The sequence below is a fragment of the Gracilinanus agilis genome, chromosome 1, assembly GCF_016433145.1.
Source record: "Gracilinanus agilis isolate LMUSP501 chromosome 1, AgileGrace, whole genome shotgun sequence".
In the NCBI taxonomy this organism is placed as follows: Eukaryota; Metazoa; Chordata; class Mammalia; order Didelphimorphia; family Didelphidae; genus Gracilinanus; species Gracilinanus agilis.
This window is the reverse complement of record NC_058130.1, coordinates 727,288,340-727,311,190: the sequence shown is the minus strand read 5'-3', so window position 1 is coordinate 727,311,190 and position 22,851 is coordinate 727,288,340. Positions and strand designations below refer to the sequence as shown.

Genomic DNA, 22,851 nt, shown 5'->3' with positions numbered 1-22,851 from the left:
TCAACTAAAACTCCTTTTCATTCTGCCCCACAACTGAGTTACCTCTCTATCCACTGTTAGTGTTTTCCCTCTGAGATAATGTCTCATTTAGTTGGATATTTCTTGACAATTCATAGTTCTTTAATGTTGTCTCTATCATTAAAATGTGAGTTCTTTGAGAGCAAGGGCTGAATGTTTTTTTTTTTTAATCTCCAGGGCTTTGTATAGTGTTTTGGCATATTCCTTAATAGAGCTTATTGACTGACTCACTGGCTTTTAAGAATTGATCTTAGGGGCAGCTGGGTAGCTCAGTGGATTGAGAGCCAGGCCTAGAGATGGGAGGTCCTAGGTTCAAACCTGGCCTCAGACTGTGTGATCTTGGGCAAGTCACTTGACCCCTATTGCCTACCCTTACCACTCTTTGACTCCAAGACGGAAGGTAAGGGTTTAAAAAAAAATTGATCTTCATACTATATCTCACACTATACTACAAATCAGTGATCATTAAAACAATCACTGGCTAAGAAATTGAATGGTGGATCCATGGAATAGATTGGTAATCAATGTAAGGCAACTAATGTCCATAGCGTTTTAGTGTTCAATAAACCCAAAGATCCAAGGTTTTGAGGAAAGAATTCACTGTTTGACAAAAACTTCTGGGAAAACTGGAAGAAAAAAATAATAAAAGGAAAAAATAAAACAAAACAAAGACTTGATTTTCCATCAGAGAAGAGTAGACATAGAACTCAATCTAGTAACCTGCTCAACACAGACACTGTGCCCGGGAGGGAGCACTGTGAGAACGCTAGGATAGAAAGGATACTGACATTCTATAATATCAAAAAAGTAAGTTATTTTTGGCCACAAATGCTCCTTACATGTGTCCCTCATTTCAATTATACTCTGAATTTGTGCCCATTCTTCCCATGGATGCTGTATATTTATTGAAGTTCACCCCATATTTATGTGAAGAAAGGATGATTTATAGATACTATTTTTACTATGCATTTTAGTAAATGCCTTTCTATGAGCTAATTGTTTTCATCCACCTGACTATTAAGGGAAAACTCACCAGTGGGGACTCATGAACTGTAATTTTAGGAGTTCAGACTTACAGATTCCCCTTGGAATCTGAGAAGCAGCCACCTCATGGGAACTTAAGTGGGCAGTGCAGGTACAAACAGGAGCAGGCTCTGTTATATTTACATGTTACTTACATTGTTTCTTATTCTATTTTCTGGGGCCAAATAAAACAAGTCTAATCCCTCTTTCCAATGACCACCTTTCGAGTACTTAAAGATGCTTATCATGTCAAGTCTTCTTTTCTTTGGGCTAAATATCTTTAGGTCCTTTAACTGATCCTCTTACAGATTCATCTTACTAAGACCCTTGCCTTCTCTATCCTCTGAAGTTATTGGGCTATGACTCAATTCAAAAAAGATTTTCCATTTAGAAAGAACTGAGATACTGATCACAAGGAGGTAATCCTTCAATCCTTCAAGGGAGTGGTCAAGGAAAGAATATGGTTGCCCTCCTCTGGATAATCTCCAATTTATCAAAATCCTTCCTAGACTATGGTACTGGAGGACATTGAGGAGACTTGGAGAGCAAGTGATTAATTGGGGGAATTGAGTGAATTACATTGACTCCATCTCATGACTCAATTCTCAATTCTGGAACTAGCGTAGTTCCCTTTCTATTCAATTATGGGTTTAGTACAGCTTCTGTCTTGTGAGAAAATTTTATTCCATTGGACCTGGTTCTTTGAGGCTGGGAAATTCCACCATCTCCTCCTTTTGTTTAGACATCCTTCACTAAGGACTTAGGTTGTGCTGACCAGAAACTGTCAGATCTGAAGTCTAATGCACAGAGAGTTTCCTCACAGTTGTACGTCTCAAGCAGCCCTTATGTCTTGTCTGAAAACTGGCCCCCTACTGCTCAATCAATTGTTGTTCCCTTTGATTGCTCCCAGACACTTGGGGGAGTGAGACACCTCTTTTTCTGAATTTTGAGAATGGCACCTTTTCACTCTCCTCCTCCTAACTTGGAAAGTAGCTATCTTTCCTCCAATTAGTAATCAGCTTACCTAATGTTGTATCTTGTTATTGTTTCCTTTTAATTGATTGGTCTTATTTGATTAATTGTTTTTAGTGTATAAAAATCTGTTTCCCCCTGTATTTGGGGCCCAGTCCTATGCTGAGGAAGGGACCTGGTCCCAATTTGTTAGGTAAATGCATTGCTTAATAAATTAAAATGCTTGGAAGCTTAAACCCTGTTTCCTTACCCAGTTCATCTTTTACCTGTCACATAGCCTAGAACTGAGCACAGTATCCTAGATGTATCTGACCTGGGTAAATACAATGATTCCTAAAAGGGTGACTCTTCTGCTTAATGCAGCCCAAGATCCCATTAACTTTTTTAGCTGCTATATCACTGTTGACTCCTTTTAAACTAGGATGCCCGGATCTTTTTTCAGACAAACTGCTGGCTAACCAGGCCTCCCCACATTATACTTGAGAAGTCCAATTCTTGAACCCCCAAAGCAAGACTTTAGATTTACTCTGCATCATTGGAGGGATTGCCTATATGGATGAGAAAAATAACCCACTGGAGGAAATATAATTGAATAGATGGAACAATGAAGACATAGCCTGGCAGCCTTTTATATGGGTAGGGCCTATTGCCATAACTACTGAAGGCCCAGAAAAGTCATGGCATCCAAATCTTTTTCAGCATCAGAAGCCGATATGTTTTTTTTTTTATAATTTTTTTTTTTAATTTTAAACCCTTAACTTTCTGTGTATTGACTTATAGGTGGAAGATTGGTAAGGGTAGGCAATGGGGGTCAAGTGACTTGCCCAGGGTCACACAGCTGGGAAGTATCTGAGGCCGGATTTGAACCTAGGACCTCCTGTCTCTAGGCCTGGCTCTCAATCCACTGAGCTACCCAGCTGCCCCAGCCGATATGTTTTTATCAGTGGAACTGACATAAAAAGTATCATCATGGGGCAGCTAGGTGTCAGAGCAGATAGAGCACCAGGCCTGGAGTAAGGAAGACCTGGGTTCAAACCTGGCCTTGGATACCTCCTAGCTGTGTGACCCTGGGTAAGTCACTTACCCTTGTTTGCCTAACTTGGTGATGGCAAACCTATGACACGCATGTCAGCACTGACACCTGTAGCCATTTTCGATGACAGGCAGCCGCATTACAGAGAAGTATGGGGCTGCATGCCGAGTATGAAACATTTGCTGTAGTGTAGTGTAGATACTCTGTGCACAATAGATGACAATCTACCTATATTAATTTACCTAATTTGGTTTGTTAAATACAGTTACATATTACGATTATACATTTTTGTTATTTAAACTATAAATATTGTGAAATTATGGTTTTTTTCTTGAAGTAACACACCACCTGAGTTATGCTCAGCTTTTTGGTGAATTTTGACACACCAAGCTCAAAAGTTTGCTCATCACTGGCCTAGCCCTTGCTTGCCCTTCTGTTGTAGAATTGTTACTAAAGCAGAAAAGTAAGGTTTGTTTTTTTTTTTTTAATGGCACTATCATTGACTTTGTTTCCGTACCCTAAGGACTGTTTCCATCTGAATCTAAACTGAAAACTTCTGTGTCGTCTCTCCACTTGAAGGTGAGTTCTTTGAGAGCAAGGATTGTCTTACTTCTCTATTTGTATCCTCAGCATGTTTTGCAAATAGTTAAGTGCTTAATAAATACTTTCTTCATTCATTCATTTGGAATAAAGAAGACCTAAACCCAAATTCTGCCTCTGACATCTGCTGTGTATATGATCCTCAGCAAGTTCATTAATCGATTTGACCCTAGTTTCTTTGTCTGTGAAATGGGGGAGTTAAGCTAGCGGGCTTCTGTGGTCCTTTCCAGTTTACTTTAGGATCTTATGAGTATGGGAGTAGGTGCAAGGTAGTGTGGTAGGCACAACTATATATATTTTCATATGTAACTATACATAGACACATATATACCCAGTCTGTCTGTTGACCTCTAATCTTGCATTTCCCACTGCTTTTCCGACATCTTGAACCGTATGTCCAACTCAGTATGTCTAAAACAGAATCATTATCTTTTTCCCTAAACCTCCCCTATTACTGTAGAAGGCAGTATCATCCTCCCAGTCTTCAGGCTCACAACCTAGAAATCATCCTAGGAATAATGCTAGATTTCTCACTCTCTACATTCAAGTAGTTTCCAAGGTCTGCCAATTGCACCTTTATGATATCTCTCAAATACATCCCCTTCTCTCTTCTGACACGGCTAAGCTGTATTGTAGACCTTTATCCCTTTATATCTATATTATTACAATAGCCTGCAGGTGGGTCTGCCTGCTCCAAGTTTTCCTCCGCCTCAATCCATCCTCTATTCAGCCACCAAAACAATTTTCCTAAAACCCTCTGATCAAAAAGTCTGATCATGTCACCACCCTACTCAATAAACTCCTGAGGTTCCCTATTTGCCTTCAGGAACAAATGCAAAGTGCTCTGTTTATCATTCAAAGCCTTTTAAAATCTAGCCCCCTCCGATCCTTCCAGCCTTATTCTTATTCTCCAACATCTCCTCTTGGAGCCAAGGACACCAGCCTCCTAGATAGGCTGAACAAAGTCCAGACACTCCAGAGAGAATGCCCTGAGCTGAGATTGGAGTGCCTTGTTCATGTAATTCTTGCACAGTACCTACTCTGACTGTTCCCAGGCCTAGAATGTTCTCCCTCCTCCACTCCAATTACTAACTGCCCTGGTTTCCTTTATGTCCCAACTAAAATCCTTTCACAACCTCTCTTGAATCCAGTGCCTTTCCTCTGCTCATTATTCTTGTATATGTAGCTTGCTTCATACATATTTTGTTTGCATGTTGTTTCCCCCATTAGACTGGTAAGCTTCTTAAGGGTAGGGGCCAGTGATGGTGAACCTTTTAGAGATGGAGTGCCAGGCCCCTTCCCCCTCCACATGCTGTGTATACCACCCTCCTTATCCTACACAGGGGACGGAGGAATTGCTCCCAATGGGCTGCTTAACAGAGGGGTAGGTGTAAGTGAGGAATGTCCTTATCAAGTGTAGAGGGGGGAGAGGAGTGGCCTGCTCCCCTCCAGCTCTGCCTCCTGTGAGCCTCCAACCTTACCACTGTGAACTTGACATCTGGAGACCCCAAATTTTGCCCCAGTTCCCTTGAGAATTCTCCCCAAAGGGAGGTTTCTGACAGCCATTTCAGACTAACAATAGACCTCAAAGTACTTGATGGTCCCAGTTAGGTGGGACTAGCTGATCTAATCAAATGTTAGATTACCATTTTGTCCTGGTAATTTCTCCCATTGTATCAAAATTCTTTCCCAAGTAGTTCTGCCCTTGGATCTTTCCCTTAAATATCCATTGTAAAGCATCAGCCTCTCCTTTTAATTTTATCTTGTACTTTTCATTTCTTTGTAGCTATTGTAAAACCAATCAATCACACTCCCCTGTCCCCAGTTCCCCAAGAGGTATATAAATTCCCCAAATTCTATGGTACTTTGGAGGATAATCTAGCACCATTATCCTCTCAGAGATACTGTTGCCAGAGTGGCAGATTCTGTGTAGCAGCTGAATAGTGAACATTATCTCTTTCCTGATTAAAGACCTGGTTTTTCTGACTGTGGTAGTTCTGTGTTTTCCCCAAGTCAACACCTCCTGTGCACTCCCACCGAGCTGTTGGGCAGAGGGGCAGGGGATGTGAAAAAAAAATGTTATCAGACACACAGTGGAGAGAGGGAGGGGAGCAGCTCTGTCAGAGTCCCTCTGCCTTTCTAGAAATGAACTCTAGGGGAGGTGGTGGAGGGAGGGTGGCCACAGAGAGAGCTCTACATGCCATCTTTGGCAGTTGTGCCATAGGTTTGCCATTACTGGTAGGGGCTTATTTTCCTCTTTTTGTATCCACAGGACTTAGCACAGTGCCTGGCACAAAGTAGATGCCTAATAAATGTTTATTAAATTGAATTAAATATTTGACTAATAGTCATTCTTAATTGGTGAAATAATATGAATAAAGTTCTCAAAAGAAAAACTACAAAGTATTCATAGCCACATGAAAATCAGAAATGAAAATGAGAAATGTAAATCAAAACAACTCTGAGGTTTCACTACCCTGCAAATGGGAAAAATAATAAAAAATGGCAACGAGGGAAGATGGGTACACTGATACATTGTTGGTGGAGCTGTGAAGTGGTACAACCATTTTGGAAATCAATTTGGAACTAGAGATTCCATTACTGGGCTAATCACCCAAAGATGCCATTGATTAAAAAACAAAACAAAACAAAAAAAAAAACTCCATCTACTCCAAAATATTTATAACATCACTTTTATAAAAAACAAACAAACAACCCTTAACCCATCTTAGAATCAATGTAGTATATTGATTGGTAACAGTGGTAAGGGTTAAAAATGGGGGTTAAGTGACTTGCCCAGGGACACACAGTCAGGAAGTATTAGTGGTCCCATCTGAACCCAGGATGTCCGGTAGACCTGGCCCTCAGTCCATTCTGCCACCTAGCTTCCCAGAGAAGAATCTTTTTTCAAATAGCTAAGAACTGGAAACAAAGTAGATGCTTCTCATTTGAAGAATGAATGACTACACAAGTTGTGGTACGTTAATGAATGGAATATTCCAGTGCTGTATGAAATGATGTGTGGTGAATAGAGAAGCAAGGAAGGAGCTATATGAACTGATACAGAGCGAAATTGGCAGAGTCAAGAAAACAATTACACAGTAACTACAAAAAGGGAAATGGATGCAATGATGATACACCAAAAGTTCCAAAGTAAACATAACACAATTATACAGATTGGGCATGACTTTAGTGAAGAGAGAAAATTCTTCCAGCCTAAGTCTTGGTGGAGGTTGGAGGAAAAGAAATGTTATACATTATACCTATTTTCAGACTTTCTCAAGGAATACATCACCTGTGCTTATTTTTTTTCCCCTCTTAAAAAAACAAAACCCCACTATTTGTCATCTGGGATGACTCTCAGCAAGAGGGAAAGAGAAAAATATGGGATAAAAAGTTATTCTTTTGAAACCCTTCCCTTCTGACTTAGAATCAATACTATGTATTGGTTCCAAGGCAGAATAACAGTAAGGGCTAGGCAAGGGGGGTTAAGTGACTTGCCCAGGGTCACACAGCTAGGAAGTGCCCGAATGTCAAGATCTCTTTATCATCTCTGATAATCTGATAAGGACAGTTTAGTTGATAAGGAAATAAGGACAGAACAAGGGAGTTGTCTTTTACCTCATGCTTCCAGCTCTGGCTCCAGGAGCATGGAGTTTATTATATATATTTCAAGACTCATTTCACACAAAAGAACCCCCTTGAAACTTTGCAGATGTGCGATGTGCATAAGTTACAAATTATGTCACATCAAAACACAAAACATTGGCTGAATTTTGATTGGCTTCTTATCAGGAAGCCAAGTTGGGGAGTATCCCTCTCAGGGTCAAATTGCCCCTTGCTAAAGTTTTGGCCTTGGCTGTAAATGCATTCTTGGGCAAAGGGGGACAGTATTAACCCTTTAAATTCAGGTTTGATAGGAACTTAAAACTTTTCAATAAGGCCACAATACTTTTCAACAAGAAATCACAAGGATCACAAAAGGGGTCAAAAGAGGAGTCTCAGATTTTTATCTATTCTCTTATTGGCTTCCCATAGCTTCCCACACCTGAGGCCAGATTTGAACCTAAAAAGTCATTTTGAAAAAGAAAGACTCTAAGTTGCAGAAAGAGCTGGCCCTGCTTCTTTTATATTTTGCATTTACCCATGCATATTCATGTAGTTTCTCCACTATATGGAGATCTGCTAGATCAGGGGTCCACAATGTGTGGCTCTCAAGCCATATCTTGCTCTTTTGAGGGCCAGATATGGCTCTTTCTGCAGGAGCCATAAAGTCCATTTTTTTCAGGCACTGTTACAGGAGCGCACACTGTTATAGGAGCACGCACTGTGAGCACTATACGGCTCTCATGAAAAAATTAAATCTTGAGGTGTCACATACTTAAGGAGACCATACCCTTACTCATGAATTCTCACTCCTTCACCTTAAAACCTTAGCCCTTGTAACCTAGCCAATAGCGTCATCTACTGACAAAAAAACAGAATTACAAGCAACTTAACAATTAAGTAAACAAAAATGTGGTTGAAGCCATTGAACACTTTAGTAGATAATTGCATCCTCTGGGCTGTCAACTACATAACTAAACTTGGACAAATGTTGATTTTTTTTCTGGTTAATAATCCCACAGAACATATTACAAGGGATATATATTGCACTATATTTGGGTGTGATTGTAATACTTGTAAGTGGAGTTGTTTATCTTTACCTCTCCCCAAGAAACTTGAGAAATAGCCTAGATACACTAGAAAAGCAAGAAAAAAGACTCATCTCAGAGACTGGACAATGTGGAGGAGAATATAAAAATCCTTGCAAAGTATTTAAAAAAAAGAAAACAAAAAAACTAGAAAACTCCAGCATTAAGAGAGACTTATTTCTCCATACCTCATCATCATCAGAGTCTTTGTCCCACTCTGACTCTGCTCCTCCTACTACTCCACTGGACCCTCCCCCAGTTGCTGCTGTTGACTCAAACCTCAAACAGATAACCTACAGGCAGAACACAAAATGATGTAGCCCAAAACCTATTCCCTTTGAGGGAAGTTCCCACCTTCAATAAAAATGGGGACTTAGTGTCTATAAGACACCATACACAGCCTCAGACACTTCCCAGCTGTGTGACCCTGGGCAAGTCACTTGACCCCCATTGCCCACCCTTACCACTCTTCCACCTAGGAGCCAATACACAGAAGTTAAGGGTTTAAAAAAAATGTAAAAAAAAAAAAAAGACACTATACACCCTTCAACCCTCAAGATTTAGCTTCAATGAAAATATGCCTACTTTTGAGAACGAACCAATCTTAATTGTGAAAAAATTAGAGAATATATTCCAAACTTATGACCCTAATTGGCAGGATGTTGAAAATATATTAGATGAGTTTCTGACAAATGGTGAAAAAAATAGGATCATCTCTCTGGCCAATTGGAAGGGGTAAGGGAGAACTTAAATGTCCCCTCTAGGATCCGAAATGGAATTACAATTCTGGCCCAACAAATTGTGCAATGACAGAGAAGCATTATTGTCAGCCATGAAAGCTTTCTCTGATATGCCTGAAAGCTGGTCAAAATTCGAGGAGACCAAGCAATATACCAATGAAACCCCCTCCCATTTTATGGACAGGCTCACTGAGGTGGGCAACATATATATGGACTTTGATTTGACCAGAGAACGGGATATTAGACAAGTATGTAGACAATTCATTGAGAATTCTTGCAAAGTAGTCAAAGACTACTTTAAAACTGACTGCCCAAACTGGGAATCTATGAATCTTGAGGAACTGAGGAGAGTAGCATCTTATGTTTTTAAGGGCCGTGCACAAAGATGTGAAGAAAATAGTGACTCAGTAGAGGATTTAAAGTCAGAAGTTAAAATACTAAGAGAAAAACTGAAAAGACAGGGAGAGACCATAGATCCTCTCCAAGAATCTATCAATCCCTTATCTGTCACTTCTGTGGAAAAAAAGGTCATGTAATGATGAACTGTAGGACTTGGTTAAGAGTAAACAGAAATAACACCCAGTTGAATAATAACTATAGAAATTATGATAGGAATAATAATGATGATGATTCCAGGAATTGCAACTTTAGGAGTGGTAAAAATCCTAGGAATAAAAATCAGGAAGATGATAACTCATAAGAATTGATCCAACACCAATACATAAAAAGTGGACCTTGTCCACACTATACCAAGGGTGACAATCCCCCTGCAAATGGGGGATCCCAGAAAAATCCCCAACCTATAGATCTCGAGGAATTGAGGAGAGTAGTTGTATGTGTATTTAACAGTCACCAGAGGAAAAATAAAGATGAGCCCATTGTAGTCATAAATAAGTTTGAAAGCATTTACTGCTCTTATAATCTCTGGTGGTCTAGAAGTCAACTCAGCTGGAGTCTTCAGAGTAGTGGCTGATCCAGCCTGGTGAACTCTCCCCTTCCTGCTGCTGCTGGTGCCAGCATCACTTCCTCTGCCATCCCTCTCACCAACAGTCTACCCGAGATAAGCCAGACATGCTGGATGGGGAAGAGAGCCAATATGCTCCCAGAGATCACCACAGTTGTGGGGTTCCTCTCCAACTTGTTGAGGACCTGGGGCTATGTAAGCAAACAGAGGCTACAAGTTTTTAGCAGGGCCCTTCAAGAGGCACTCATATAGGGGGCAGCTGGGTAGCTCAGTGGATTGAGAGTCAGGCCTAGAGACAGGAGGTCCTAGGTTCAAATCCAGCCTCAGACACTTCCCAGCTGTGTGACCCTGGGCAAATCACTTGACCCCCGTTGCCCACCCTTACCACTTTTCCACCAAGGAGCCAATACACAGAAGTCAAGAGTTTAAAAAAAAAAAAGAGGCACTCATATAAACACCACTGGTTCCCAGAAAAGCCATTGAAAGGTTCAGGCTACCACTGCATCCTAATCAACCACAAGATCGACCCCATCATCAGCAAGGTAGCCAGGCAGATTGGACTCAGCCTGCCTCAGCTGTACCACCTGCTGCCCAGCGAGTTGGAGTTGATCCTTTGGTTGGTCCCCTATGAAGTATCTTACCAAATTGGGGAAGATGGATCAATTTGTGTCCTCTACAAGGCAGGACCCACTCCATCTTCTTATATACTTCTCACTCCATGACCTACACCCATAGGACAAGGTGTACATAGCTTTCAGCACACTGGAGGAACTCAGCCTGCCTGGGAAGGTCCATTCCAAATATTATTAACCACTCCAACAGCTATAAAAATTGGAGAAAAGGACTCTTGGATTCATTGCTCACATGTAAAGAGAGCATATTCTATTGAAACTGATTGACTGTATCCTATTATAAGCATTGGAGATAATAGTCCATAGAAAAGTAGACACCATTTTTGGAACACATTGAATTCCTGAATTTTTATTTTACTATTACCTTTTATTTTTCTAACAGAATATTTGATTTTCCTTTTTTAAAAATTCCTTGTACTTAAAGTACATATAATCAATATTAATTTTTGATTCTGCAGTAATATAAGTTTAAAATATATTTGTTCTAATATTAATGCATATCCACAAAGCCCTAGACTATGGTAACCTGTCATTTATTGTTAAATATTACAAGACTGTGACTAATGATTCTGTTTGATTCCAGAAGCAAGGAACAACAGAGCCACCATACAGTGCAAGAAGCACAAGGTCATGGAGACCATCCAGTCCCATTGGGGTTGATGAGAAACTGAATAGTGCCATGGAGCACAAGGTCAAAAAAAAAGACCATACTAATCCAACTAGGATTGTTGAACTTTTATGCCAATACTAAGGAATTGAACCTTGTGTAAGACTTGAAGTTTCCACGCTTGACGTATGTTAAGTTGTAGGACACTTCGTACTACACTGCCAGTTGAGTACCGAAGGTTGGCCATTATCATTGTGGCTCTCCTATCCCTGAGAATGAAGCAAAATCAGATCAGGGAATGACACTTCCCTTTTACATAAAAATCTAGTTCTCTTTTCTCTTATGATATGGCAACTTGCTGTAGTCTTGACTGCAAATGGGTAAGTGCAATATTACTGCATTTTGTCTTACAGATTTATGGTACAGAATTTACTTTAATTGGACCCTAATACAAGGGCCTGTTATGAATTTATTCTTGTTTACATAAAAATTTTACATATATAGATTTTTGATATTTGATTCTTAGTTTGAATTTTTATTTCTCCCAAAATTTAATTTCTTATGTTTTTATAATTTATAATTAATAATTTATAATCTTTCTTTTTATAATTGACTCATACACCTCATAACTCAACAATGTATTCTGAGCTGATCTGGGTGTTTCTTTTATAAACATCCTCTTCAGGGGGGATTGTATTTTTATAAAAATCCAAGCCTTAAAATTTTGTTCCGAGAAAATTTTCAGGAAAAGAAGTCTGCTAACGCTTTGAAACCAGAAAATGGACTATTTGCCTGCAGAAACTTACACTGGATCAAGAAGATCCAAAATGAACTTTGGGATGGAACTAATTGAACTTGAGGGGATTGAAAACAATTATTTGAATTGTAAACTCTTATGCCAAAGGGGATTGCCCCCTAATTGGCTTTTTGTCAACGCGCCTAGCAAAACATTGGTTTTGCTCTCTCTCTATCTCTTCTACTTACCTCTTATCTCTAACTATTGTAGTTAGAATTTTAGGGGTGCAAGATGATTATTACATTCTTGAATTAAATGGAATCAGGCGTCAGTTTCCCCATGTGTAAAATATGGGTTCACCATTCTTTTGTACCCTACTTTTTGTTTTTTTAAGCCTACCTTCCCTCTTAGAATCAATACTGTGTATTGGTTCCGAGGCAGCAGAGAGGTAAGGGCTAGGCAATGGGCGTAAAGTGATTTGCCCAGGGTCACACAGCTACGAAGTATCTGAAGTCAAATTTGAACCCAGGACCTCCCATCTCTCAATCCCCTGGGTCACCTAGCTGGTGTAACCTGCCTTAAAAAGCTCTGGGAAGGGGAGTGACCATTTCCATTCCTGAGCTCCTGTCTGGGACTGGGGGTCCCCTGCACTTCCCTAAGGTGGCAGCCAGGGGTCCCCTTCCTCTTTCCAAAGCCCAAGCTGGGGTTGGAGGAGGGGCGAGGGGCGAGGGGCGGGTCCGGCCCAGCCCAGATCGGCTGGGCCGAGGCACCCTCCTTCTCCCAGCCGGGAGCCTTCTGGCCCGGTGCCTGCGCTGGGCTCCCCGCCCCCTGGTATAAAGGCAGCCTCATCAGCCTCGGGCCTCGAGTGGAGAACTGGCTGCCGGGACCTGACCATGAGCGCAGAGGCTGCCCCAGCGCCCATCTTCCAGCCGGGAGAGGACTGCAGGCCCTCCTGGCAAGAGGCGCCCGCCGGCTACGATGGGCCCGACACGCACCTGCAGATCCTGGGCAAGCCGGTGATGGAGCGCTGGGAGACCCCCTACATGCACTCGCTGGCCGCCGTGGCCTCCTCCAGAGGTACCCGCCGGGCCCTCCTCCCCTAGGCCGCCCTGCGCCTCCCTCAGAGCGGATCCCAGAGGGGAGCCCGCAGAGAACGCAGAGATGGGGGCAGAGAAGAGAAGGAGGGGGGGAGGCAGAGTGAAAAATGGGGAACGGGAGGGTCTGGGTTCAAATCCCAGCCCTGCCCCGTCTCTATCCGCCCGGGTGACCTTCCTTTAGGCCCCCTAATTCCAGCGCTAACTCTGGAGACCACAAACTCGGCTTCTGCCTAAGTCACTTGGCCCCGCTGGCCCGTCCCCCTCCCGAGGGTTGGACTGTGATCCCAGGCCCATTCCCGCTGCAAATTCAGCAGTCCCGGGACCCCAGCGAGCTGGTAGGCTGCTTCTCCCATCCTCCCCTGAAAGCTTCCGCCTTGTGGGCACATTCCAAGACCTCTCGGCCCAGCTGTCAAGGCCATTTGCATTCATTCAGTTCTGCTCTAGACCAGCTGGGATGAGGAGCTGACCCGGACTGAAGTCCTCCCCACTGGAAGCTCTGGCTCTTTGCGGGGCTTAGAGTCCCCTTAGTTTCCTTTCTGTTTTAAAGCCCAGCCGGAGAACCACCCCCTCCAGGAAGCCCTCCCCTCATCCTTCTTTCTCCACCTCCATCAAGTCACCCCTTTCTAATGCACTTTTTTAAACCCTTTACCTTCTGCCTTAGAATCCATGCTGTGTATTGGCTCCAAGGCAGAAGAGTGGTAAGGGCTAGGCAATGGGGGTCAAGTGACTTGCCCAGGGTCACACAGCTGGGAAGTGTCTGAGGCCATATTTGAACCCAGGACCTCCCCTCTCTAGGCCTGGCTCTCTATCCACTGAGCCATACAGCCACCCCTTCTAATGCATTTCTAACATGTAATATTAAGACACCTCATGGCATAGTAGTAGATTTAGATTTAGCAGCCCTAGGCAAGTCACTTTCTGGAAAGTTTCCTGTAAAGGAGGAGGTTGGACCTGTTGGCCTCTACACTCTAATAGGCACTGTATGAGATCAGCTCATTTGATCCTCACAACAACCCTGAGGCAGGTGCTATTATTCCCATTTTTCAGAAGAGGAAAATGAGGCGGACTGTGATAAGTGACTTGCCAGTAACTGTCCCAGAGTGGACGTGCCCTCAGGGCTTCAGGACTCTGGGTCTAGAGCTCCATTTACCGTCCCACTTAGCTGCCTTGAGGATCATGTATGTTTTAATTGGCTGGGTCTGAATCTTCGAGCTCCATGGCAGAAGAAACTTTTCATTTTAACTTTCTGTCAGTTTATAATATGCACATGTTGTTTCTTCCAGGTAAATGCAATTAAAAAAACAAAAAAACAACCCTTACCTTCCATCTTAGAATCAATACTATATATTGGTTCTAAGGCAGAAGAGTGGTAAGGGCTAGGCAATGGGGATCAAGTGACTTGCCCAGGGTCACCCAGCTAAGAAGGGTCTGCGGCCACATTTGAACCCAGGACCTCCTGTCTCAAAGCCTGGTTCTCTAACCATTGAGCCACTTAGCTGCTCCTAAAATGTAATCTAAAACAGAAGGTAAGGGTTTTCAAAAAAATTATACTCCTGGAGGACACAACATGTACATATTACTAAGTAGGGGTTCAAAGGCAGAAGAGCAGTAAAGGCTAGGCAATCAGGGTTAAGTGACTTACCCAGGGTCACACAGCTAAGAAGTATCTGAGGCCAGATTTGAACCCAGCTCCTCCCAGCTCCAGACCTGGTTCTCTATCCACCCAGCTGCCCCTAGAATGTTCATTTCTTTTGTCTTTGTATTCCTAGCATCTAGAACAGTGATTCTCAAAGTGGGCACTACTTCCCCCTGGTGGGTGCTGCAGTGATCCAAGTGCATTTATCTTTCCTATTAATTGCTATTAAAATTTAAAAAAAAATTAATTTCCAGAGGTGCTAAGTAATATTTTTTCTGGAAAGGGGGCGGTAGGCCAAAAAAGTTTGGGAACCACTGGTCTAGAACAGTTGGCACAGAGTAGGCAATGCCCATTGCTTGCTTTGTTGACCTTGGGGTTTAGAACATTAAGGAATAAGTGAAGAGATTAGAAAATCTAACCCCATCTGTGAAGTGAGAGGAACACTGAGGCCCAGAGAAGAAGAGGGAGGTGACTTGCCTTAGAATATATACTTTATGTAAGAGGCAGAACCTGAGGAAAGAAAACCTATAGAAATAAATGGCAGATACATGACCCTGGGGACCCCCCCCCACCCACCCAGTTGGCCTGGGGACTATGGCACTAAGTCAAATTCTTCTCTGTCTTTGTAGAGCTTCCAGGCCTGGTTCTTTGCCTGGTGAAAATTAATCTTCTTAAAACACTCCAGCTCAAACATCTTCCATAGCTCCCACTGTCTACAGGAAAGAGTCCAACCTCTTACAATCAATCGATCACTTGCATTTATTATTCAATACATTATGGCATTATCATATTGTATAGTATATTATTATACATATATATACAAGATACACATATAATATTATTATACAATACATATTCTACAATACAATCACATACATTTATTAAACTCCATCTAGGTGCCAGGAACTATACCACTAGGTGCTGGGGATGCAAAAATAAAGCATTCTTTGCCCTTAAGAAGTTTACATTCTCTGGGAAAACAACATATACCTCCAAAAAGTAATGCCAAGTGAGGACGAGGTAATTGGGTGTTGGGAGCTTTGCTGGGCTCAAGAAAGACTTCGTGGAAGAGGATGAGCTTTGAAGAAGGCTTTGAAGGGTTTCAAGAAAGCAGTAATGAGGACAGGGAGCATTCTGGGCATAGGGAGAGAGCCCAAATGTACAAGGGGATGGGGATGGGGGATGGAATGTTGTTTGTGAAGATATCATCTCCTTTCAAGCAGGTCCATTTATTTTTTGTCTTTGTATCCCCACTAAGACTTAACAAAGTGCCTGGCACATAGTAGGTGTTTAATATATATAATTAGTAATTGATGGATTGATTGAGGACCAGCAAGTAGGTCCATCTGGTTAGATTGCGGGGTGTATGAGGGAGGCATGTATGATAAACCTGAAAAAGTAGGCTGGAGCCAAAGGGTTGGAAGACCAGATGGAAAAGTTTGCCTGTGATCCTCATCAGTAGGGAGCCAATGCAGGAAAGTGAAGTGGTCCGATTTGTGCTTTTAGAAATATCACTTTATGATAATATATGTATAGCCCAGTGGAATTGCTTGTCACGTCCTGGAGCGGGGAGAGAAGACGGGAGGGAGACAACAAGAATCATGGAACCTTGGGGGGAAATTTTTAAAAAATGAAATTAAATGAAAAAAGTTAAAAAAAAAGAAAAAAGAAATAACACTTTGTCTACTCTGTAGGAAATGGAGAGGCTTGGGATAGAACAATTCGGGCCCATGGGACATGGAGAACAATTAGGAGGACCAATTAGGGAAACCCCTTTGCCTAGGCTTCATCCTTTGGGCTCAGTTTACCTCTCCTGCCAGAGAAGCCAAGCTCATCCACTGCATCTCAAGCCATCACCAGTCATCTTGCCACTGGACCTCTATGATTCTGGAAAAGAGAGGGAGGCTGATGACTGTGTAACTCTTGCCTCACTTAAATTCAATTCATGCTCTTAAAAACAAATTCTTAAGTTAGAATTGATACTTAATATCAGTTCCAAGACAGATGAGGTAAGGACTGAGCAATGGGGATTAAGTGACTTGCCCAGGGTTACACAGCCAGAAAGTGTCTGAGATCAGATTTGAACCCAGGACCTCCTATCTTTGAGCCTGGCTCTCTATCCACTGGGTGGCCAGCTAGCCTGACACCTTAGGCTTGATTCAGAAGGCATCACCAGTGATGTCATTTTGGTCCTCCTCCATCAATCAGTCAGCTTCTGCATATATGCCAACCGCTCCTCTACTCTTGTTTCTAACAAATACTTCCTTGTTCAGACCATGCCCTTTAACTTCATCGCTCCTTTCTCTTTTCTTTCTTTCTTTTTTTTTAACCCTTACCTTCCATCTTGGAGTCAATACTGTGTATTGGCTCCAAGGCAGAAGAGTGGTAAGGGCTAGGCAATGAGGGTCAAGTGACTTGCCCAGGATCACACAGCTGGGAAGTGTCTGAGGCCAGATTTGAACCCAGGACCTCCCATCTCTAGGCCTGGCTCTCAATCCACTGAGCTACCCAGCTGTCCCCTGCTCCTTTCTTTTTGCCTTTTCCCCCTCTCCACTATCCAATCCCTTCAACATCAAACTCATACTTCCACCTCCTCCAAGAAGTCTTCCCTGACTCCTCCAGCCCATCTATTTCAGAACTCTATTTTTGCATATGGAGTAAGTAAGCAGAGTTAGAGCCTGAGCCTAAAAACCTGGGGAGAGAAATCAGGGTGAGAACTTGGACTTCAGAATAGCCCCAGGGATGCGGTCCCCCAGTAGGGTGAGAGAGGCCCCAGCTGCTGTGGTCCAGGACCTGGGATACTCAGACCCCATATCTACAAGAGTGCTCACCACTGGGGAAGAGGTCAGCCTAGGTGGGCTGGGCAGTTCTTTTGGCTACTATGTTCCACAGAGTGTGGACTTGGGTGTCTGAAAACATGAGTCCAAATTCTCTTTCAAGTATTGGCTAGCTGTGTGACTCTGGGCAAGTCACTTAACCGATTTCAGCTTTTCAATTTCCTCATCTATAAAGTGGGGATAATAATAGCACTTCTCAAGGTTGTTGTGCAGATCACCTTTAATTGCAATAAAGAGCTTTGCCAACTTTAAAGCATCTATAAATGTGAACTATTGAATGGGCTGGGGAGAGACGTCCAGTATCAGTGATGGCCAATGAAAAAATTCAGTTTGCTTGGCCGTCTTATATAGTGTGTATGTCTGAATGTATAGATATATTTAAAAATATACCTCAACAAATATATGTTTCTATGTCTATACACTGTCACAAGGTCATAGATTTCAGAGGTAGCTGGTGCCTTTGTGTCCTCATGTTCATTTCTCTCATTTTGCAGTCGAGGAAACTGAGGCGCAGAGATTTAAGCATTTTGCCAAAGGTCACCTATAAGTGGTTGAGTCAGGATTTGAACCTGGATCTTCTGATTCTAAATTCAGCATTCCTTCCGTTGTACCACACTACCTCCCCACTAATAAAGGGTCTTTTGAAAAAAACAAACAAACAAACAATAAAACAACAACAAAAGATAGAAAAACCAGCAGGCATTTTCCTTCTGGTTCTTGGCCAGGACCGCTGCCTTCCTGCCCCCACAATTCCACTGTCCTGCCTTCCTGCGTGTGGGAACACAGAAAATGCTTATCAATGAGGCGGCATCACTGGGTGGAAACAATGCTGGTTTAGGACTCAGAGTCGACTTTGGCATTTCACTGAAAAATGATTGTGTCAGATTTGATAACCTCATTCAGCTCGGCATCTCGGATAGGAAGAGGCTACAGAGATCTTGGGGAGGACGTGTGTTTGTTGGAAGCTAGGTGTCGAGCCGGCTAGATAGAGATCTTGACCTGGATTCAGGAAGATCTCAGTTCAAATTCAGCTTCAGACAAAGCTGTGTGACCTGGCGCAAGTCACTTCCCCTTGCTGTGGCCCAGTTTTCCTATACAGGATATATATATATATATATATATAAAATATCTCTATATATTATAGATCTGTAAAATGGGGAAAATAACAGCACCTACTTCCCCAGGTTATTAGGAGAGTCAAATGGGACAGTATTTGCAGGGTGTTTTGTAAGCCTAAATAAAGTTATATTAATGCTAGCTGTTATTATTATTATTGAACATTTGCCTCTTGAGGTAGTTCCCCAATGGAGATTAGGGGATACCTCTTTTTAATTTTTACTTATCTATTTATAAACCCTTCCTTCTGTCTTAGTTCCAAGGCAGAAGAGTGGTAAGGGTAGGCAATGGGGGTCAAGTGACTTGCCCAGGGTCACACAGCTGGGAAGGGTCTGAGGCCAGATTTGAACCTAGGACCTCCCGTCTCTAGGCCTGGCTCTTAATCTACTGAGCTACCCAGCTGCCTCCTAAAGTTGTTATTCTTTAATCTCTATCCAGACTAAGAATCTTTGAGGGGTGAGCAGTGAGGCTTGGCTTCCTTAACATGTCTGGCTGTCCTTGTGCCAAGTCCTAAGAGAAAAGCCCTGGTTAGAGGGGCACACGGTCCCTCAACCTGGGGGCCCTCCCATCCCTAATATTCTAGGTTCTAAGTACCCCCCCCCCAGTTCTGACAGTCTGTGTTCTATGGAACCTCTCGGCTCTGTCATTTTTTGTGTTTTAAGGGCCTTCCTACTACTGACATCCAGTGTTCTAAGGGCCCCCCCAGATCTGAACTTATTCTATGGACCCCCCAGATCTGAAAGTTTGCTTTCTTTGGGCCCCCCCAGTTCTGACAGTCTGCTTTCTTTGGGCCCTCTGTTTTGATGGTCTGTTTTATGAGCCTTCTCAGCTGATATTTTTGGTTCTACAGCCTTCCTAGCTCTGATATCCTGTTCTATGGCCCCTGCCCCCAGCTCTGACATTCCTTATTCTATGTGCCCATCCCCCAGCCCCCCAGTTCTGACAGGAATTCTGTGCTCAGAGGGTGCTCCCAGCTGACATTCTGGCTGGGGGTTGGGCGGAGGGCGGCACACAATGGACAATGCTCGAGGCAGGAGTGAATTCTGGCTGTACTTTGGGATCCACAAACCAGGCCTTTCCCTCCTCCTTACTCCTGGGCCAGTTCCTTCCTAGGAAAGCAAAGTGTGATCCCTTTGCAGTCCCAGCCCCACTCCCTCACCCAGAATAGCTTCTGGGTAAAAGGAACCCTCCGGGCCTTGCAGCTGGGCTCCCTTGTCAAGCGAGGAGACAGGTGTTGGGGGGCTGCCCCAGCCTGGACCTGGAGGAGGAACCCCTGGAAACAGCCAGGCAAAGGCCCCATAGCCCCCTTCCCGAAGACACTGGTGGACTTTGGGCAGGGTCCTCCCTCCACCCCCTCCCCAGCCTCTGGGCTTCCTACCAGGGCACACTCCCTCTGCCAGCTAAGCGTTTCCTAGACCTCCAAAGGGTTCTCAGCCTGGCCCAGGCTCTGTGGAGGAAAGAACCAAAGCCTTGTAGTGTAGTGGAGGAAGCCCTGGGCTCTGGCTGAGAGGTGCCTTGGAGGTGATTTAGCCCTGCCCTCTCTCTTCTTACTAAGTTACCCAAGAGGAAGCAGAGGCAGGATTTGAACCCAGCACTGTGCATTCAGTGAATTTTCCACTGCCCTTCTTGCCTCCTTGTGGCAAGTATTTTTATTCCTTATAGATTGGAAAATGGAAGATCTGAGAAGTTTAGTGTCTTATCTGAGAGCATGCCCAGTCCGAGGCACAGAATTTGGTTCACTGTGCCATGAAGCCTTGAAGGAGTTGAGAGACTCACGTTTCAGTTTCAGCTCCAATCCTGATTGGCTTTATTTCGGTTTGGGCCTCAGTTTACCTACTTTTTAAAAATCATCTTTTTTAAACCCTTACCTTCCATACAATACTATGTATTGGCTCCAAGGCAGAAGAGTAGTAAGAGCTAGGCAATGGGGGTCAAGTGACTTGCCCAGGGTCACCCAGCTAGGAAGTGTCTGAGGCCAGATTTGAACCTAGGACCTCCTGTCTCTAGGCCTGACTCTTTATCCACTGAGCCACCCAGCTGCCCCCTAGTTTACATACTTATGAAGTGAGGAGTTGGACTAGACAATCTGCAAGGTATCTTCCAGCTCTGACATTCTGTGTCTAAAGGTCTTGTCAGCCCTGACGTATGTAGCAGCCTTGGAAAGCCCTTCACAATCTCTTACCTTCTATCTTAGAAAAGGTTCTAAGGCAGAAGAATGCTAAGGGATAGGCAGCTGGGATTAAGAGACTTACTGTCCAGCTCCACACAGCTAGGAAGTATCTGAGGGCCACATTTGAACCCAAGACCTCCTATCTTCAAGCCTCACTCACAATCCCCTGAGCCACTTAGCTGCCCCAACATTCTCTGTTCTAAGGATCCTCCCAGCCCTGACATTCCCAGTTCTAAGACTCTCCCCACTCCAACATGTGTGTTCTAAGGACAGAGAGTGAGTCAATGAAGAAAAGAGCATTTTAAAGCTTTTTTTAAAAGCACCTACTATGTAAACATGGGGAAATATTTAAAAATAAAAATTACAAAATTAAATAAAAGCACCCACTATGTGGGGAGGAGGCGAGTGGGGGTTCTAATCTAAAAGTGAGAGGGTCCCTTGCCTCTAGGGGTTTACATCCTAATTGGAGGAGGCCGTATAGGGGAGTGAGTGATGCTCAGAGAAGGGAATCTTGGTCTGGAGGGGGTCCTAGGAATGGTGATTGGAGCAATAGAGCTGAGTCTTTCCTTTTTTCCAGAAGCACATGATTTGTTTCCTGTTCACAGAGCCAGAGTTCCCGAGGTCGGGGAGAATGCTTGGAGTAGATGGGATTTACTGGATGGTCTAGGAAGCAAAGTGTGGGGCCAGCTCCCTCTCCCTGGATTAGCTGAATTTTTACTCATTTACTAAACCAAGGCAGTTTAGAACGAGGGCAGAGTCAGGAGAAGTCAAGACTGTCTAAGCACTGGGAAGGGCCAAGGCAGCAATGTAGAATCACAGAATTCTAGGAAGGGAGAAGTTATCTAGCCCAAACCCTTACTTTGCAGAGAAGGAAACTGAGGCAGGTAGCGAAAAGGAGCCTTCCAAGCTTAGTTACCTAGTCATTGGCAGAGGCGGGACTGGAAAACTGGAACTAGCCCTCTCCCCTTTTCCCTTTCTGCTATTTCTTATTGCCTCTCCACTGGGAGAACAGTGGGAACAGGAACAAACCCGACCTGGCAAGAATAAGGAATTTTCACTCCAATTCAGCCTCGCCCCCCACAAGATTGGGGGCAGAGGACTAGGTTGAACCTGGCTTTAAACTCGTCTCCTCCAGGAGAGGCCTGGGAGTTCCTGGGGGCCTTGGTTGATTCTGGGTCACCCTAACCTTTCCCTCCTCCCACAGGGGGACGGGTCCTCGAGGTCGGCTTTGGGATGGCCATCGCGGCCAGCAAGGTGCAGGAAGCCAACATCCAGGAGCATTGGATCATCGAATGCAACGATGGCGTCTTCCAGCGACTGCAGGAGTGGGCGCAGCGTCAGCCCCACAAGGTAGGGTTGGGGCTGTGCTGGGAGGGACAGACTCCAAGGGGTTGTGGGAGGCCGGGAGGAATAAGCATTATTATTTAGGAGGCGCCAGGGACTGGGCTAAGCATTTTGCAAAGATGATCTCATTGAGCCTCTCTACAACCTTTGGAGGAGGTATTATTAGATGCTATTATTAGACCCATTTTACACTGAGGAAATTGAGATGGACAAAGGTTAAGTGTCTTACCCAGGTCTGACTAGATTTAAACTGTTTTCTCTCTTTCCTAAGGTTGTCCCCTTGAAAGGCTTATGGGAAGAGGTGGTGCCCAACCTGCCTGATGGACATTTTGATGGTGAGAAAACACAAAAACGATCCTGGAGAGATAATAGTAACAACAACAACAATATACAAAAAAATATATTAATATATAATAAATTATATATTATAAGATACATTACTATATTATAAATGTATAATACATTAATAGACTATATTAGACATAAAATATACATTAATATATAATAAGATTATATATTATAAGATATAGTACTATACTATAAATTTATAATATATTAATAGACTATATTAGACATAAAATAAACATTAATATATAATAAAATTATATATCATAAGATATATTACTATACTA

General features: G+C 43.2%; 1 protein-coding gene across 1 annotated transcript in view; it reads left to right on the top strand.

Moving 5' to 3' along the window:
* Positions 1-12,908: 12,908 nt before the first annotated feature.
* Positions 12,909-22,851, top strand: part of GAMT (guanidinoacetate N-methyltransferase) — a 16,841-nt gene continuing 6,898 nt past the window's right edge. The window contains 3 exon segments of the mRNA XM_044685340.1: positions 12,909-13,096; positions 22,080-22,225; positions 22,491-22,554. Coding sequence (XP_044541275.1) covers positions 12,913-13,096; positions 22,080-22,225; positions 22,491-22,554 — 394 coding nt within the window. The 5' untranslated portion in view covers positions 12,909-12,912.